The sequence below is a fragment of the Nansenia antarctica genome (genome assembly GCF_963989245.1).
Source record: "Nansenia antarctica genome assembly, chromosome: 3".
NCBI classification, from domain to species: Eukaryota; Metazoa; Chordata; class Actinopteri; order Argentiniformes; family Microstomatidae; genus Nansenia; species Nansenia antarctica.
The window spans coordinates 6805035-6824562 of NC_137688.1; the positions used below are offsets into that span (position 1 = coordinate 6805035).

Consider the following 19528-nt stretch of genomic DNA (forward strand, 5'->3'; position numbering starts at 1 on the left):
TGACTAACATGGTCCTCTACCTTCTCCAGGCCTGACTAACATGGTCCTCTACCTTCTCCAGGCCTGACTAACATGGTCCTCTACCTTCTCCAGGTGTGACTAACATGGTCCTCTACCTTCTCCAGGCCTGACTAACATGGTCCTCTACCTTCTCCAGGCCTGACTAACATGGTCCTCTACCTTCTCCAGGCCTGACTAACATGGTCCTCTACCTTCTCCAGGTCCAGCTCCTTCAGGAGGATGCTGGCGTTCTTGTTGGCCTCCGCCGCCTGCTGGTCTTTGGCCTTGACGATGGTCTCCATGCACTGGTGGCACTTCTTCAACAACTCCTGAAACCAAGAGGGATGGGAGGGGGGAGGGAGGGAGGGAGGAGGAGAGAGAGGGGAGGGTGGGGGAGAAAGTGAGAGAAAGAAAGCGAGAGAGAGAGAGGGGGGGGAAGGAGAGAGAATGAGAGGGGGGGGAGGAGAGAGAGAGAGCAAGAGAGAGAGAAAGAGAGCGAGAAAGAGCACAGTTGGGGTTATCCATGTGCCATCGTACATCTGTAGTAAACCATCACAAACTCAGCACATTGTATGGAGCTTAGGAGCCTTCCTTTCACCTTCATTTCCCCTCGGGGATCAACAAAGTACCTGTATCTATCTACACAGAATATATGGTTTACTTTATTTATATACTTTATTGTGACCCGCCCCCTCTTACCTTGTCAGTGATGGTGGCGATGTATCTCATGCACTCAATGTCCGAAGGGAACTGGTTGACTTCTTTCACCAGGTACTGTACCACCTTCACATGGCCCTGCAGACACACACACACACAAGCAGTGAGCACCGGGCCTGGTACCGAGCTCTAGAAGCACTAGAAACGGACGGACCAACAGTGACTTCCTGTCCTGGGTCCCACTCCTCCGTGACCAGTGGTCTGACAGGTTATGACACGCCAAAACAATATGGTGGAATATACCATCCATCAGTGGTCACGGTGGAAAGGAGACCAACCAACTCAAACCCTAACCCCCGAACCCTAATCTATCAAACCCTAATCTATCAGCACTGAAACGGTGAAAAGGACACCAACCATTTCACGACATTAGGACGATGGCACACGGAGTGATGTAGGAGTGTAACTGTTTCTCGTTTCCTGTATTTGATATTGTGTGTTTTACTGTGTCTATGTTCACTGTGTTTAGGACGACAGATGGAAATTAGCGTCTTCTTGCCAAATCTGATGCATCTTCTTGTTTCCTGTAGACAATGAATGCGTGTGCACACAGTCCTTTTCTAAACCAAACAAACTAAATAAACTAAACTACTGCAGAAAGGTCAACCAGGATATTCTGGCCTAGGAAAATAACAAACAGTGAGCCACATAAAACGAAAGGGTGCTTGGACACGGACACAATATTGATGAAGAAGAAGATGGAGTTGGTTAGGACATGTGTTAAGGAATCCATCTGATGACATGACAGAAGGAGAGGGGATACAGCAGGAACAGCATTGAGAAGAAAGCGAACAACAGTGAAGTGAGTGGACATCCTTAGTCCTTGCCCTATGTGCCGCTCAGCGCAACAACAAGGACTAAGTACGGTAAGTCAGTAAGTGACTGCGGGTTACCTTGCGGAAGGCGGCCATCAGGGGGGTGATCTTGCGGTTGTCGGCCGCGTCCACGTCGGCGCCCGCCTGCACCAGCAGCTGGACCACGTCAAAATGGCCGCCGTTGGCCGCCAGCCACAGGGGCGTGTTCCCTTTCTTGTTACGCACGTCGATGTGGGCCCCTCTGTAGGGACACAGGGAGGGAGGGAGGGAGGAGGGGAGGAGAGAGGGGAGGAGAGAGGTGAGTCGTGGATGAAAAAAGAGAAGGGGAACGGATGTTGGCAGAGAGAGTTAAGGAAGGGGAGGTTACGATGTAACGTTGTATTTGGGGGGGGGGGGGTGGATCACAGGCAAGGGAAGATGGGCAGCGACAGGGATGCAGGCTGGTTAGGGGGGGGAACAGGCGGGAAGGATACGTAAGCTGGGGAAACAGTCCCGCTAGGGGGGTCCGTCCGGCACGCGGGGGGGGGGGTGGGGGGGGGGCATTTAAAAATAAATAAATAGGTGACCTATTCTTTGATTAATTTCACCGAAAGGTGACTAGTTTGCATCCCTGACCGAACAAAGACAGAGAGGGAGGGACAGACTCACCGGTTGATGAGGAGCTCACAGAACTTGTAGTGTCCCTTGTCAGCAGCGATGGTTAAGGCCGTGTCTCTAGACGAGGGGACGGGGGGGGCGTTGACGTCAGCCCCCTTATCCAGCAGCACCCGGCCCACCTCAGCGTAGCCCCCCGACGCCGCCTCCATCAGCGGAGTTAGACCAGTCTGGGGAGGGGGGAGGGTGGGAAGGGAGGAGGGAGAGGGGAGGGTGGGAAGGGAGGAGGGAGAGGGGACGGAGGAGGGAGAGGGGAGGGACGGGGTAGAGAGAGGAGGGAGGGGTGGAGAGGGGAGGGAGGGGGTGGAGAACAGGTTAGGAATAATATCATATAATAATATATGCCATTTTAGATGACGCTTTCATCCAAAGTGACTTATATTGTGCATACGTTTTTCAGTATATATATATATATGGTCCCCGGCGGGAATGGAACCCACAACCTAAGCGTTGTTAGCGCAACACTCGACCAACTGAGCCTCTCTCCCCCTCTCTCTGTATCTCTCTCCCCCCCACTCCCTCCCTCTCCCTCTCTCCACCCCCCCTCCCTCCCTCCCTCCCTCCCCCACCTTGGCGCGGTGCTCCACGTTGGCCTTGCGGTCCAGCAGCAGGCTGACCACCTCGGCCCGGCCCTGGAAGCAGGCCAGCGTCAGCGCCGTGTTGCGGTTGGTCTCGATCTGAGCGTTGATGTCCGAGCCCATGTCCAGCAGCAGCTTCACCGCAGGGACGTGGCCGTTCATGGCCGCCAGCATCAGGGGAGAGATGCCCAGCTTACTGCCGGTCCTGGAAGGAGGGAGGGGGGGAGGGGAGGGGGGGGGGAGGGGGAGGGAGAGAGAGAGACAGAGAGAGAGAGAGAGAGAGACAGAGAGAGAGAGAGAGAGAGAGAGAGAGACAGAGAGCGAAAGACAAACAGACAGAGAGAGAGACAGAAAGAGAGAGAGAGAGAGACACAGAGAGAGAGACAGACAGACAGACAGAGAGACAGAGACAGACAGAGAGAGACAGACAGACAGAGAGAGAGAGAGAGAGACAGACAGAGAGAGCGAGAGAGAGAGAGAGAGACAGAGATGGGGAGTGTGTAAGCGTATAAGTCTATATGAATCCTTCCAGATCTACAGGAGATGCCCTCTGGACTGGGGGGTTTAGTAGACAGGACAGAGGGGATAGCAGCAGTAGACCCTGAGGTCCCCCTGCCCCCCCCGGGCCCCTGCCCCCCCCGGGCCCCTGCCTCCCCCTGCTACCTACCTGGAGTTGATCTCCGCGCCGGCGTTGAGGAGGATCTTGATGATGTTGACGTAGCCCCCCGAGGCGGCCAGGCTGAGGGGCGTGTAGTCCGACACGTTGCGGTGCTCCTTATTGGCTCCCCGGAGCAGCAGCAGCTCGACCACCTGACCATTGGGAGAGAGAGCAGACGCGGTTACATCATCACCATGCCAACAACCACGGAAACGCTGCTGATGATATATTGGTCCTCAGGGCTGCGTTTATAATATTATAATACACACACCGTTTAGTTGGGGCTCTTGTCTAAAGCGACTTACAGGTGCAACTCCCAAAATTTGAATATCTTAACCCTTTAAGTTGAATTACTGAAATAAATGAACTTTTGCACGATATTCAAATTTTTTGAGTTGCACCTGTACATGGTAAATGGACTGCACTTATATAGCACCCTTATCCAAAGTAGGGATGTACCCAAATACGGTATTCGGATAGCACGAATAATGAGATTTAAACAGATACAGATTCTATCCGAAGTTGCTCGATATTATTCGGAGAAAAAAAACAAAAACACGATTGACATGATGGCTGCGTTCGTAAATTCTCTCTTAGGGCTTTCACACCGGCAAAGAACCGTGCCGGTTCGCGTTCGCGTTCGGAAACCTCTGAACCTTGGTGCTGTCTGGCGAACGAGCCCGCGTTCATACCAGTGTAACCTGAACCATCGTCATCAACGCTGGGTGATGAAGGGGCGGGATAAACAAAACAATTCACAACTAGATGGCAGCTACTTCACTGGAAAAGAGGATAATATCTTCCACTACTACAGTATCTGAAATAAACACTATTTTCTGTGAAACAAAACAAAAGACACTTTCTACACGCATTCTCTTACTAATCAGCTGCTCCATTACTGGAATAGAAATGGCTTACGAAATTCGCGTTCGCGCATGTCCGCGCGCGTGTGCGTGTTTGCTGAGCATGTGAGGAAGATAGAGAGAATAATGACACTTTTGATATTGTTTTTGAGCTTAGGGTTTTACTAGGGTTAAACCACTCTCAAATTCATGTTTTTTCATAACTTGTGAAAAAGTGAAAAAAGTTTTAAAGTACCCACTCGATATAATAAACAAGTGGGTGAGCTGTAATCGCAACGTTCTAACTGCCTCCTGACAGTAGTGGGGCGGCTAAATGCATTTTTATAGGAAATTCATTGACAAGTGGATAAAAGCAAAAAAAAAATTGTGTCTTATGATGCTGTGATGGTCGTACTGTACCTCTTGTCGGCCCCCTGAGCAGGCCAGAGAGAGGGGCGTGTCTTTGGTTCTCTCCGACTGGGCCTCGATGTCGCCCCCTTTGTCCAGGAGGACCTCCACCACGCCCACGTGGCCGGCTGTGGCGGCCAGGATCAGAGGGGTGAAACCTGGGGAGGACAGCAGGAGAGACAGGGGGGGATCAGAACAGACATCCTTGTTCTCCTAGTCTCTCTTCCTGTATCTGTAACCTCTGGAAACACAGGCAAGGAAACATCTACAAGGAAGCAGGGTTCCCACACCTTCTGAAACATTAAATTCAAGCACTTTTCAAGGACTTTCAAGACTCAATTCCCTCAAATTTAAGGACCCAACACGGCATAGTTTGAGACAGATCTAGATGAGAATGTATATAATAGGAACTATCCGCTCACAGACAACAATTAAAAAGAGAGGCTTTTGACTGTAGAGGCTTGAACACTAGATGGTCTCTTGCCTTCTCTACCACAGCACAGCAAAACAATATATTGTGAAATACAGCACAGGCCAAAAGTTTGGACACACCTTCTCATTCAATGCGTTTCCTTTATTTTCATGACTATTTGGTACATTGTAGATTCACACTTTTTTGTTAAGTACATCATTCCACATGTGTTCATTCATAGTTTTGATGCCTTCAGTGAGAATCTACAATGTAAATAGTCATGAAAATAAAGGAAACACATTGAATGAGAAGGTGTGTCCAAACTTTTGGCCTGTACTGTGCATGTGTAAAGTTACTGTGCTAAGTTAAACAATGTGACTTATCTACTATAATTACTAACAATTTCAAAAACTTTTTACGGCCTTGATTTTTTCCCCTCAAATTTCAAGGATTTCAAGGACCTGTAGGAACCCTGAGGAAGGAGCCTTCAGCCACACAGCTCCTTCACACCAGGGAGGACGGAGGAGAGGAGACGTGTCAGGAAGACGTTGGTGACGGCAGCTGGTGGAAGCGGGAACGAGTCGGCCAGCCGTCCAAAATGTTCCGACTTTTATTCTGGACAGCCTGAACATTCTGATTGGTTGCCGACTTGTTTCCGCTTTCGCCAGCGGCTGTCACATTTCAGACAGAAGCCCCCCTGTGTTTGAAGCTTTTCCTGAAGTTGTGTGTGTGTGTGTGTGTGTGTGTGTTACCCTTCTTGTCCCGGTGTTCTATGTTGGCTCCCCGGGCGATGAGGACAGACACCAGCTCCTCGTGTCCTCCAGCACACGCCAGCGTCAGCGCCGTGTCATGGTTACTCTCCGTCTGCAGGGAGGGAACACACACTCAGCTGTGTGTGTGTGTGTGTGTGTGTGTGTGTGTGTGCGTTTGTCTGTCTTTTTGCCAGTGTACAAGCAATCATAGTGCTTACGTGTGCGTGTGTTTGTGTGCATGTGTGTGAGAGTGTGCGTGTGTGTGTGTGTGTGTGTGTGTGTTCAAGCGGTCCCGGTGCTTACGTGTGCGTCGATGTCCACGGAGGGGTAGAGGGGCAGCGAGGAGGAGGGGGAGGCCAGGTTGGTGGGGGACTGGGAGGGCGGGGAGCCTGTAGTGTTCAACATGGGCACCCTGCTGCTCACAGCTGTGATGGAGAGAGGGAGAGAGAGGAAGGGAGGGGAGGAGAGAGAGAGAGAGGGGGGGAGGGGAGGAGGGAGAGAGAGAGGGGAAGGGAGAGAGAGAGAGAGAGGGAGGGAGAGAGAGAGGGAGGGAGGGGGGGAGGGAGAGAGAGAGGTAGAAGAAGAGTAAATGTACGTCATGACAGAGAGACACCCAGTGGACAGAACTCAACATCCTCACAGATGTCTCTCACACACACACACACACAGACACACACACACACACACACACACACACACACACACACACACACACACACCTAACACACCTAAGACACCTAACACACACACACACACACACACACACACACACACCTAGCATGATGTCGTCGAGCGTGTCGGTGAGTGTCTGCGCGGGCGTGGCCACCATGAGCCCCTCCTGGCCCAGTGGGGGGGCCAGTGGCTGCCCCTGCCCCAGCATCTGCTGGCCCACCAGCACCCTCTGCAGGTCAGGACTGGTACTGCCGGGGTAGTCGGCGGGGTCGTAGTCGGGCAGGGGCTGGATGGGGACGAAGGCGGTGGTCTGGAGGGGCGGAGGGGGGGGCTGAGGCTGGGCCTGGGGCGCGGGGGGCAGGGGGGGCTGGGGGGGCGGCTGCTGAGCGTCCCGGTAGAGGATGGTGTCCACCTGGGGCAGCTTGGGGTACTCTTCTTCCTCCTCCTCCTCCTCCTCCTCCTCCTCCTCCTCCCCTTCCGCCTCCTCGTCCGACGCCTCCTCGTCCTCGTCCTCGTCCTCCTCGTCCTCCTCTTCCTCGTTGTCGTCCTGCCACAGAGAAAGAAAAAACTGTCAAATGCGACTTTAGTTTCAAACATGTTTCAAAAGTACTTACTTCTTCTACGGTTCATAAGCAGAAACATTCAGAGTTTAGTCTTGTTCTTTTTTCACTCATCAGAAACTTCATAAGCAGTAAACCCCTCCCCCACTAACCTCTTCATCCCCAGGCTCCTCCTCCTCCTCCTCTTCCGCCTCCCCCTCTCTGTGGCCCTCCTCGTCTGTGTCTGAGCCCAGGTGCGTCTGGGGGACCCCCGGGGTGGCGGTAGGGACCCCCGGCGGGAGGGCGCACGGCCCCCCGGGCCCAGGCCCCTGGCTCTGCTCCGCCTCCTGCCCCTCCTTCAGCCCCTTGGCCTCCATGTACTCTTTGGTGAACTGCTGCTGCGTCTTGAGCTGCAGCTGACGCTCCACCTTCTGCAGCTCCTTCAGGATCTTCTTCTTCTTCTGCACCTGAGGAGCCGGGAGGAGGGGGGGGGGGCAGAGTTAGCGCCAAGGAAGGGATTCAATCAAACTTTATTTAAACTGGAAGGTCCACTGAGGTCCCCCTCGTTTACAGAGACAACGAGTGAGTGAGGGATGTTTCCATCTTATTACATCTTTAAATTTGATGAGATCTCCTTTTAATTGTGTTTCGTACTATGATTAATCATTGGAATAGTGTTTGTGCTATATTAACCGTGCCTGGGTCTTATTTATTTATTTATTAAAAAGATGTCCAGGGATTCAGCACTAGCCTTCCTGGGGGGTATTCCATCAACGTCATTAAAGGAAAATCCAGGCTTATTCTAATAAATCTCGCAAGATTATAAAAAATAAGCCTGGATTTTCCTTTAGTGACGTTAATAATAAATAACAAATAATAATAATAATAATAAAGTGAGACGCCTTTTCTGGGGGATGTTAAAGACGTCCTACAATGTCACTACCGTGTGCTGGCATTGACTGTGGGTGGTACAGACAGTTAATACTCTCTGTCTCTCTCTACAATGCATCACATGTACACTAACTACTCACTCCCCACCCTGGAGCTCACTCCCCACAGTGCTCCGCAATGCCCCCCTACCCTGGACACCTTCAAACCAGCCCTCAAAACTCATCTGTTCACCAAGGCCCTTTGGCCCCTAGTTCAGTTTTGTCGCCATCCATCTCTGTGTTTTTTTCTGTTCTGTCTGTCTGACTTTCTGTCTGTAAATCCTGTAAAGCGTCCTTGGGGTTTGTGATAGGCGCTATATAAAACCAAGATATGATGATGATTATTATTATTATTACTGTAGCTCACTTGCCCATGTTCATCACTACATTTTCCTTACTAAAAGCACATTTTCCCCTTTCTAGTGACTCTTTATTTGATGTTGCTTCACTCATTCACTAACCTTGTCATTGCATCTATGCTGTATATTGATTCCATTCAGCTTAACATTATATATTGTTCACAATTAGCCTACACAGACAACTTTACTCTGGTTCATATCACTTAACATACCCTATAAATATATTGAAAACATATACCTCCCATGTCTGATTAACAATGCATCTTGGCACTACAATGTGTTACCATGTAGAAGCGTCTCCAGATATCCAGAAGTTGAAGCATTCCAGATATCTAAAAAAACAGGCCTTTGAAATGTTACCAAAGCTAAGACTAATGCTAATATTGCACTTTAAAACTCATCTTCTCATGACTGCTTTCCCTGATTCAGTCAGATGGGGGTGGCATACTATGCTAGGCTTGCAGAATACAGTATAGTGTAAGCACATTATATTATTAAGTAGTGAAATGATGAATCCATCACATCATATCATATACGTCACATTGGTGACACGTTCTAGTCTTTCGGTCCGCATATCGACTTTTCTTTTGAAACACGGAACTACGTTTCAACGTTGTTGAGAATCACGACACAAACTCGCTAGTCAAGCCAAAATACTGCAACGAAATCGATCGGGTGAGTAATCCCCCAATGCTACCTAGTTGACTATAACACTACTTTACATTGTTATCAGGCTCACAAAACAAGCTGCGTTAGTTGACTAGCGATGTGTGTCATTGATTTTCAACAACGCGCGGAACGCAGAAACGTATTAAAACATGTCTAAAGAAAAGTCTGATCGTTACATCAGTCCCCGACATAAGGACCAAAGCATTAGAACGTGACACAAACAGGGAACGTGTTACTGTGTGTCTCCAATCAACATAACCGACGATAGTCGTCGATATATCACACGGGGGCCGCCCCCGATCGACCAATCAGTCACCTGCTCCTCGCGGCTCTTCTTCAGCTCCTCGATCTTGTCTTTGGTGAGCGGCTCCCCCTGGATGAGCTCCAGGGACTGCAGCTGGGCCTTCTCTATGGCGCTGATCCTCTGGCCCAGCTCGTTCAGCTTGCCCTCCGTCTCCTCCACGATGCACTCCAGGGGCTGGCACAGGTGGAAGGGGGGCAGCGCCTCGGCCTCGGAGCGACCGCCGCCCCCCGGCAGGGAGCTGTTGGAGCCCTGGAGGGCCGCCTGCCTCTGTTTGGATGAACCTGGGGGGTCACGGGGGGAGGGGGTCACAGGGGAGAGAGAGGGGGAGGGCAGTGACAGTTACGTTTAACTGACATTTTAGCAGCAGACGCTTTTTATCCAAAGCGTCTTACGACAAAGTACAAGTAAGTGAATCATCTATACATCAGTCGTCACAATGGTAATATTAATAATAATAATGATAATAATAATAATAATGATAATAATAATAGTGATAGTCGTCTATGCTAGGACCAGGGGGCCGTTGGTAGTCACAGTGCTAGAAGAATTAAGCGGTCTCAGAGACTAAGACCAAGCCCATCCATTGGCTCAGAGACTAAGACCAAGCCCATCCATTGGCTCAGAGACTAAGACCAAGCCCATCCATTGGCTCAGAGACTAAGACCAAGCCCATCCATTGGCTCAGAGACTAAGACCAAGCCCATCTATTGGCTCAGAGACTAAGACCAAGCCAGTCCATTAGCCCAGAACAGAACAGTGACTAAAACAGCGGTGGTGATCTGACCTCTCTCACCTTTGCTGGAGACGGGAGGGGGGATGGCGATGTTGGAGGGGGCTCTGTCTGGCTCCTGGGGGGGCACCACCATGGCCAGGGCCTGGAATGGGACACGGGGAACCTGTGGGAGAGCAGAGGTCAGAGGTCAGCTCCACCCTTAGGACACAGTCCAGACCAGGCGGAACCAGTCCAGACCAGGCCAATCTATTCCAAGTAGGCCCTAAATGGACTTTAAAAAATATGAATTTCGACACCCTCAGAACATCAGCGTGTGGCCGGGTGTGTAGCTAGGTGTGTAGCTAGGTGTGTGTAGCCAGGTGTGTGTGTGTAGCCAGGTGTGTAGCTAGGTGTGTAGCCAGGTGTGTAGCCAGGTGTGTAACCAGGTGTGTGTGTAGCCAGATGTGTGTGTAGCCAGTTGTGTGTAGCTAGGTGTGTAGCTAGGTGTGTAGCCAGGTGTGTAACCAGGTGTGTGTGTAGCCAGATGCGTGTGTAGCCAGTTGTGTGTAGCTAGGTGTGTAACCAGGTGTGTAGCTAGGTGTGTAGCTAGGTGTGTAGCTAGGTGTGTAACCAGGTGTGTGTAACCAGGTGTGTAACCAGGTGTGTAACCAGGTGTGTAGCTAGGTGTGTAGCTAGGTGTGTAGCTAGGTGTGTAACCAGGTGTGTGTGTAACCAGGTGTGTAGCTAGGTGTGTAACCAGGTGAGTAGCTAGGTGTGTAACCAGGTGTGTAGCTAGGTGTAACCAGGTGTGTAGCTAGGTGTGTAACCAGGTGTGTGTGTAACCAGGTGTGTAGCTAGGTGTGTAGCTAGGTGTGTAGCTAGGTGTGTAACCAGGTGTGTGTGTAACCAGGTGTGTAGCTAGGTGTGTAACCAGGTGTGTAGCTAGGTGTGTAACCAGGTGTGTAGCTAGGTGTGTAACCAGGTGTGTAACCAGGTGTGTAGCTAGGTGTAACCAGGTGTGTAGCTAGGTGTGTAACCAGGTGAGTAGCTAGGTGTGTGTGTGTGTAGCCAGGTGTGTAGCTAGGTGTAACCAGGTGTGTAGCTAGGTGTGTAACCAGGTGTGTAGCTAGGTGTGTAACCAGGTGTGTAGCTAGGTGTAACCAGGTGTGTAGCGAGGTGTGTAACCAGGTGAGTAGCTAGGTGTGTGTGTGTGTAGCCAGGTGTGTAGCTAGGTGTGTAATCAGGTGAGTAGCTAGGTGTGTGTAGCCAGGGGTGTGTGTAGCCAGGTGTGTGTGTAGCCAGGTGTGTAGCTAGGTGTGTAGCTAGGTGTGTAACCAGGTGTGTAGCTAGGTGTGTGTGGCCAGGTGTGTGTGGCCAGGTGTGTGTGTGTGGCCAGGTGTGTGTGTGGCCAGGTGTGTGTGTGGCCAGGTGTGTGGGGTCTCACCTGAGAGGCGTCTTGCGAGGGGGGGGTGAGCTGGGACATGTCGGGGGCGGGGACAGACAGGATGTTGTTGGGGTAGTCCAGCAGGTAGGACACCACGTTGGTGTGGCCCCCCTTAGCAGCTTCTATCAGCATGGTGGAGCCGTCCTGGTGGAGGGGAGGGGGAGCGCAGGGGGGGTTAGAGAGCAGGGCACATACAGAAGTCTCTCTCTGCATCACGGATGGATGTGAGTGTGTGTGTGTGTGAGTGTGAGTGTGAGTGTGAGTGTGAGTGTGAGTGTGAGTGTGAGTGTGAGTGTGTGTGTGTGTGTGAGTGTGAATGTGTGTGTGTGTGTGTGTGTGTGTGTGTGTGTGTGTGTGTGTGTGTGTGTGTGTGTGTGTGTAGGTGTGTGTAGGTGTGTGTAGGTGTGTGTAGGTGTGTGTAGGTGTGTGTGAATGTGTGTGTGTGTGTGTGTGAATGTGTGTGTGTAGGTGTGTAGGTGTGTAGGTGAGTGTGTGTGTGTGTGTGTGTGTCTCACCTTGAGTCTGTGCGTGGGGTCGGCCCCGTGCGCCAGCAGCAGTTCCACCACGGCCAGGTGACCCCCGGCGCAGGCCAGGGAGACCACCGTGTGGTCGTTATTAGCTGTGGCTCTGTTCACATTAGCACCTGGAGGGGAGGGAGGGGGGAGGGGAGGGAGGGGGAGGGGAGGAGGGGAGAGGAGGGGAGGGGAGGAGGGGAGAGGAGGGGAGGAGAGATGGGGAAGGGAAGGGAGGGGAGAGGAGGGGAGGAGATGGGGAAGGGAAGGGAGGGGAGGGGAGAGGAGGGGAGGAGAGATGGGGAAGGGAGGGGAGTCGAGGAGAGGAGAGGAGAGGGGGATGGAACACACATGAATTGCCGGATGAGCAAATTATGTAAGCACAGAATAGACTCAAGGCCGTTCTCTGGACTGAATGCAGCCAGCTGTGTGTTGTGTGTGTGTTGTGTGTGTGTTGCGTGTGTTGCGTGTGTTGCGTGTGTTGCTCACCCTTGCTGATGAGGAACTGTACGGTGCAGAGGTGACCCGCCCTGGCCGCCTTCATTAGGGGCGTCCTCCCCCCTTCAGACTCGTGCTCCTGGGGAGAGGAGAGGAGAGGAGAGGAGAGGAGAGACACACGTTAGAGGAGCACAACATGGGTCAGTCACACACACTCACCTGGAGGGATGGGGGGGCCGCAAGAGGACAAAGAGTAGAATAAAACCAAACTAAATCTAAAAAGAGATCAAAGCAAAAAGGGATATGAAAGGTAAAAGAGAAGTCTAGAGGTGTGTAGTGGGACAGGTGTGTAGTGTGTGTAGTGTGTGTGTGTAGTAGAGGTGTGTACCAGGTTGGCTCCGGCCTGCAGCAGCACGTCGGCCACGTCCGTGTGTCCGTTCTCACACGCGTACGTCAGCGCCGTGTCCCCCGTCGCCGTGGTAGCGTGAACGTTCGCCCCTGAGGAGACGAGAGGTCAGAGGTCAGACCCAGAGAAATCAACCAATCCGAGAGCTCTTCTAGGTCAGAAATGCCCCCCCACCCCATAGTCTCCAAGTTGCTACTTCCGTCCCCTCTAGCATTTCTCTCTCTCTCACGTCTGCCTCTCTGTCTCTCTTTTTTTGTAGTCTTTCTGCTTTCTCTCTATCTAGATCTGTCTTTTACCATACATCGCTCTCTCTCTCTCTATATATATATATATATATATATATATCTCTGTCTGTCTCTTTCCCTCTCTCTGTCTCTCCCTTTCCCTCTCTCTCTGTCTCAGTCTCTCTCTGTCAGTCTGTCTGTCTGTCTGTCCCTCTCTCTGTCTCTCGGTCTGTCTCTCGGTCTGTCTCTCAGTCTCTGTCTCTCTGTCTCTGTCTCTCTCCCTTTCCCTCTCTCTGTCTCTCTCTCTCTCTCTGTCTCAGTCATTGTCTCAGTCTGTCTCTCTCTCCCCCCCCTCCCCTCCTCCTCCCCCCTCCTCACCTGCGGCCAGCAGGTACTTGACCAGCTCCAGGTGTCCCTCCTGCGCCGCCTCCATCAGCGGCGTGGAGCAGCCCAGCTCGATGTCGGCCCCCGCCTTGATCAGGAAGTCGGCCACCTCCAGGAAGCCCCCGCAGCAGGCCAGCGTCAGGGCCGTCTCCTGGGTCTCCTCCGTCTGGGCGTTGATGTTAGCACCTGGGGGGAGAGGTGGGGGAAGGGGGAGGAGGGGGGGGGGGGGAGAGGAGGGGGGAGAGAGGAGAGGTTGTGGGTGTGGGCATTCAAGATGTTGGACCCAGGCCCGTACGGATCATCTGTCAGTTAGTCTGGATGACTGGGTGTGTGTGTGGGGGGGGGGGGGGGGGGGGGGCGTTATATAACCTCACCGTATCCAGGGGGATATGTGATATGTACAGTTATTGATATGATATTTATTACAGTATGATATGTACAGCTCAACTACCAGCTCAGTGGCCTTGCGGTTAGTGTGTCCGCCCTGAGATCGGGAGGTCGTGAGTTCGATCCCCGGCCGAATCATACCACCAAAGACTATAAAAATGGTACCCGATGCCTCCCTGCTTGACACTCAGCAATGAGTAACCAGACAGGGGGGTGGTAGAACCAGACAGGGGACAGGGGGGTGGTGTAACCAGACAGGGGACAGGGGGGTGGTGTAACCAGACAGGGGACAGGGGGGTGGTGTAACCAGACAGGGGACAGGGGGGTGGTGTAACCAGACAGGGGACAGGGGGGTGGTGTAACCAGACAGGGGACAGGGGGGTGGTGTAACCAGACAGGGGACAGGGGGGTGGTGTAACCAGACAGGGGACAGGGGGGTGGTGTAACCAGACAGGGGACAGGGGGGTGGTAGAACCAGACAGGGGACAGGGGGGTGGTAGAACCAGACAGGGGACAGGGGGGTGGTGTAACCAGACAGGGGACAGGGGGGTGGTAGAACCAGACAGGGGACAGGGGGGTGGGAGAACCAGACAGGGGACAGGGGGGTGGTAGAACCAGACAGGGGACAGGGGGGTGGTGTAACCAGACAGGGGACAGGGGGGTGGTAGAACCAGACAGGGGACAGGGGGGTGGTAGAACCAGTCAGGGGACAGGGGGGTGGTGTAACCAGACAGGGGACAGGGGGGGTGGTGTAACCAGACAGGGGACAGGGGGGTGGTAGAACCAGACAGGGGACAGGGGGGTGGTAGAACCAGACAGGGGACAGGGGGGTGGTGTAACCAGACAGGGGACAGGGGGGTGGTAGAACCAGACAGGGGACAGGGGGGGGGTGTAACCAGACAGGGGACAGGGGGGTGGTAGAACCAGACAGGGGACAGGGGGGGGGTGTAACCAGACAGGGGACAGGGGGGGGGTGTAACCAGACAGGGGACAGGGGGGTGGTGTAACCAGACAGGGGACAGGGGGGTGGTGTAACCAGACAGGGGACAGGGGGGTGGTGTAACCAGACAGGGGACAGGGGGGTGGTAGAACCAGACAGGGGACAGGGGGGGGGTGTAACCAGACAGGGGACAGGGGGGTGGTGTAACCAGACAGGGGACAGGGGGGTGGTGTAACCAGACAGGGGACAGGGGGGTGGTGTAACCAGACAGGGGACAGGGGGGTGGTAGAACCAGACAGGGGACAGGGGGGTGGTAGAACCAGACAGGGGACAGGGGGGTGGTGTAACCAGACAGGGGACAGGGGGGTGGTGTAACCAGACAGGGGACAGGGGGGTGGTGTAACCAGACAGGGGACAGGGGGGTGGTGTAACCGGACAGGGGGGGTGGTAGAACCAGACAGGGGGGTGGGGTAACCAGGGTAACCAGGGCCTACCTTGAGCCAGCAGCAGAGCCACCATCTCCTCATGTCCCTCCCTGGCCGCCTCCATCAGGGGGGTGTAGCCCTCATCATTCACCTGCACAGGAACACAGGGTGAGACACAGCAGGGGTGTGTGTGTCTGTGTGTGTGTTCACCTCCTCCAGGTTGGCTCCTCTCTCTATGAGCAGGGCTGCCTGTGTGTGTGTGTGTGTGTGTGTGTGTGTGTGTGTGTGTGTGTGTGTGTGTGTGTGTGTGTGTGTGTGTGTGTGTGTGTGTGTGTGTGTGTGTTTCCAACCTCAGTGAGAATGTACAAACATTCCTGTGTCAATCCCACCATGTTCCATCTCTGCAGTAACCCAGCCACTTTTACACATTTGTCTGCCAATACACCAGATGTTGTTGTTGTTGTCAATGAAGTATCTAGGGAGGTGTTCGTTCTGGAGGTACCCTGCACATTTGACCCTAGCCTAGAGGAAGCCTTCATGACCAAGGTCATTAAGTACCAACCTCTCCTGAATACCATCTCATAACTAGGGTACAGATACAGACTGCTTGTGTTCATATTTGGCAGCCTAGGACATAAACACAGGTTGGTCGTAAGAGGGCTCCAACAACTGGGGATGCCCAAAAAGAAGGCTAAACGCCTTGCAAAGTACTGCTCTGTCTCTGCTGGAATTGGCAGCCGCCATATATGGCGGCGACGCTGCTACTTGTACCCCTGAAATGTGTAAAAAAAATAAAATATGTGATTGTGTAGTAACTGCAACGTTAGTATTTGTGTCCCTGTATGACTTTTTTCTATGTGGACATAAATAAATGGTTAAAGTGTGTGTGTGTGTGTGTGTGTGTGTGTTCACCTCCTCCAGGTTGGCTCCTCTCTCTATGAGCAGGGCCGCCAGCTCCACGTGCCCCCCGCAGGCCGCCAGGGTGAGGGGCGACTCGAAGGAATCTGCGGGCATGTTGACCTGCGCCCCGCTGTCCAACAGCAGCCGCGCCACCTCCACGTGCCCGTCCTGGGACAGGAGAGACAGACACACACGGGGGCAGAGATAAGCACCTGGGGTGGGGGCAGGGGTCGGTCGGCCAGCCACGGTCAAAGTCGGCAGCTCGCAGCGGTTCGAATCCCCCCGGTGGGCCGGGTGTCGTGTGTGTGTGTTTGTCCCTGAGCAAGGCACTGAACCCCTAATTGCTCCGGGGTCGCCTATAATGGCTGTGACCCCCCCCCCCCTCCCCCTTGCCTAGATGCTCCCCCTCTAGAGCATAAATGCGTTTCGTTGTACTCTGTGCAATGACAAACTTTGAATCCCGCAAACCGTAAAAAAATAGCACCATTTTTTGTCAATAAAACCGTCAGAAGTTGCTATATATAATAAACGCCTTAAGAGTGTTTGTCCAGCGCCACTGTCTGTGTGGTGAAGATGCTATGAAAGTGATGACAGAACTTTTTTGTAAACAATGTCATTTGTCAAATAAATAACCCGTCAAAAAAGACGTGTCACAGCTTCTCCTCGGAACAGAGAATTAGGAAAAAGACATGGCGAGCGCAAGCTTGGTCCCTAAAAAAAAGCAACTGCTGCAATTTGGAAGCATTTCGGGTTCCGACCGAATGACAAGGGCGAGACAGCAAATCTTGACGAGGCCGTGTAACTCTGTGTAGGATCTGCATGAAGAAGGTGAAAGAGGAGCAGCAGAATCAGAGATGTCCGTCTGTTGTCGTGAGCCTGTGATTGACGGAGACGAAGGTCCCCTTCTCTGGTGGGAATCAAATGGAGCCGGCCGCTTTCCACTGATGTCACGGGTGGCACGAAAGTACTTGTGCGCGTGTGCCCCAAGCTCACCATCAGAACAGCAGCACGGCAGGCTAAGTTGTAAGCCTGTTACGTGCCCTGCTGACGCCTGGAAAAGTCAGGGGTGCAAATTGGTGATGGCCCAAAAAGGTGTTTTTTTGGGGGGCTAACCTTAGCGCTAGCACTAATGGTGTTAAATAGATATAGCTAGCACTAACGTCGGTCTAACAATGATGCATGTGTAAGTAGCGGCAGCCCTGACCTTAACACCTGCAGAATTACTTCGAAAACTGTTTACCGTGACTGTGTTCTCTATGCTGTCTGGAATTGTACCTAGCTCCGTGAAGCTAAAAGTTATTTCGACAGCAGCAGAGTTTAGCAGACAGGGAGATTAGTTAGCTCGCGCATCACGTGCCTTGGAGGAGACTTAGACCGACACCCCCCCCCCCCCCGCCCAAAAAAAATATTTGTTTGCAGATCTACACAATTCACATGGATGACATATTTTGAGATAAAAACGGCTAATTTAGCAGAAAGGTGACAAGTTTGCACCCCTGAAAAGTAAACATGCTTGTTTTATTGGCAAAAAACCTAGAATAGGCGTGAAGGAGAGCCTAACGTTGTGGTCTGTAGGCCACACGTTTATGCCCATTTTTGTTACTGCTGTTTTTGTTATTTATTGTTATTATTGGATAAGCCTACTTCGTGTTATCGCGCTGTGCTTTTCATTTAATTTATTTGTACTGGATCCTGTACTGCCCATAGATTTGTTGTTAATGTCATCCCGTGAATTCCAAGAATTGATGTCATGCCTTTGCGCTGTATTTGCACTCAAGCTTTATATTTGTAGCTTTATAGATGTTGTTAATGTTGTTTGCTATCCTGTTTCTGATGTTGTTCAGAGAATAGAACTGTAACATGTATCACATTATTGTCATTGAGTGAAAATAATAATGATACAGCCATGATACCGTAAACATGATAGCGTAAACCGCAGGTTAATTTAGGGATGGTTTAACGGTTTAAACATTTGATACCGCCCAACCCTAGGGGGTGACACAGGGGATATCACACACACAGACACACACACACACACACACACGGAGGAGATTCGATAGGGAGAGAAAAGGCGAGCAAGAGGAGACACAAGAGGATATGAGAGAGAGAGAGAGAGAGAGAGAGAGAGAGAGAGAGAGAGAGAGAGACAGAGACAGAGACAGAGAGAGAGAGAGACAGAGACAGAGACAGAGACAGAGACAGAGACAGAGACAGAGACAGAGAGAGAGACAGAGACAGAGAGAGAGACAGAGAGAGAGACAGAGAGAGAGAGACAGAGACAGAGACAGAGACAGAGACAGAGAGAGAGACAGAGACAGAGACAGAGAGACAGAGACAGAGACAGAGACAGAGAGAGAGAGACAGAGACAGAGGGGCTTAGGATCTGATGCTCACCATGCAGGCCTCCATTAGTGCCGTGTGCATCTCATCTGTCTTATGCTCCTGGTCTGCACCAGCCTCCAGCAGAAACCTCACCATGTCAAGATGACCTGCAGAGAGAGAGAGAGAGAGAGAGAGAGAGAGAGAGAGAGAGAGAGAGAGACAGAAAGAGAGAGAAAGGGAGAGAGAGAGAGAGAGAGAGAGAGAGAGAGAGAGAGAGAGAGAGAGAGAGAGAGAGAGAGAGAGAGGGTGTAAGGGATGGTGTGAGGAGTCTAGAGGATACTATATCAATCCTTTAAAATGTAGAAGAGAGGGGATAATAATAATAATAATAATAATAATAATAATAATTTGGGGGCGGCTGTGGCGCAGGAGGTAGAGTCGCCGTCTAATGATCAGAAGGTTGGCAGATCAGCGGTTCGAGCCCCGTCTGGCCACATGTCGAAGTGTCCTTGGTCAAGACACTGAACCCCCAAATTGCTCCCAGCTTGCCGCCATTGGTATGTGAATGTGCGTGTGAATGGGTGAATGAGAGGCCGTTGTAAAGCGCTTTGGAGCAGCTTTGGAGCAGCAAAAAAGGCGCTATATAAGTGCAGTCCATTTACCATCTACCATAATAATAATAATAATAATAATAATAATAACTTTTATTTGTATAGCACTTTTCCTGCAAACGTTGCAGCTCAAAGGGCTTAGCAGCAAGGGATAGCAACAAGAAATGTTGAGGTCCTACCTGGAGTCCATCTTTAATGATAATAATAATAATAATAATAATAATAATAGTCTGTAAAGCCATGTTACTTCCAGTAATTACCTTCCACCAGGGGGGTATTCCATCAACGTCGTTAAAGGAAAATCCAGGCTTATTCTGATAAATCTCTGGAATACCCCCCTGGACAGACAGACTGGGGGGGGGGGGGTCTGACCTTTGTAGCAGGCGAGCGTGAGGGCGCTCTCCTTGAACTCGTTGGAGTGTGTGTTGATGCCGGCCCCGTACTCCAGCAGCACGCGGGCCACCTCCACGTGCCCGGCGCTGGCCGCCTCCATCAGGGGGGTGTGGCCGTTCTCG

The 19528-nt window shown here is 51.9% G+C and overlaps 1 protein-coding gene across 4 annotated transcripts in view; it reads right to left on the reverse strand.

Annotated features, from left to right (window-relative positions):
- The window catches only part of LOC308153517 (ankyrin repeat and KH domain-containing protein 1-like), a gene marked incomplete at its 5' end in the record, with an annotated part of 45244 nt that overhangs the window by 12843 nt on the left and 12873 nt on the right, over window positions 1–19528 (reverse strand). For 2 of the 4 annotated variants that reach the window (XM_080526684.1, XM_080526683.1), the window contains 22 exons: window positions 213–329; window positions 700–795; window positions 1611–1773; window positions 2181–2356; window positions 2756–2969; window positions 3432–3574; window positions 4685–4830; window positions 5837–5948; window positions 6140–6261; window positions 6611–7055; window positions 7221–7514; window positions 9321–9589; window positions 10102–10204; window positions 11465–11608; window positions 11980–12107; window positions 12466–12553; window positions 12803–12912; window positions 13423–13614; window positions 15250–15331; window positions 16093–16248; window positions 18475–18569; window positions 19386–19528. The exon at window positions 19386–19528 is cut by the window's right edge and continues 91 nt beyond it. In XM_080526684.1, coding sequence (XP_080382810.1) covers window positions 213–329; window positions 700–795; window positions 1611–1773; window positions 2181–2356; window positions 2756–2969; window positions 3432–3574; window positions 4685–4830; window positions 5837–5948; window positions 6140–6261; window positions 6611–7055; window positions 7221–7514; window positions 9321–9589; window positions 10102–10204; window positions 11465–11608; window positions 11980–12107; window positions 12466–12553; window positions 12803–12912; window positions 13423–13614; window positions 15250–15331; window positions 16093–16248; window positions 18475–18569; window positions 19386–19528 — 3538 coding nt within the window. Of the gene's footprint in view, window positions 1–212; window positions 330–699; window positions 796–1610; window positions 1774–2180; window positions 2357–2755; window positions 2970–3431; window positions 3575–4684; window positions 4831–5836; window positions 5949–6139; window positions 6262–6610; window positions 7077–7220; window positions 7515–9320; window positions 9590–10101; window positions 10205–11464; window positions 11609–11979; window positions 12108–12465; window positions 12554–12802; window positions 12913–13422; window positions 13615–15249; window positions 15332–16092; window positions 16249–18474; window positions 18570–19385 lie in introns of all 4 variants that reach the window. The other 2 variants (XM_080526682.1, XM_080526681.1) reach the window with 1 other exon arrangement.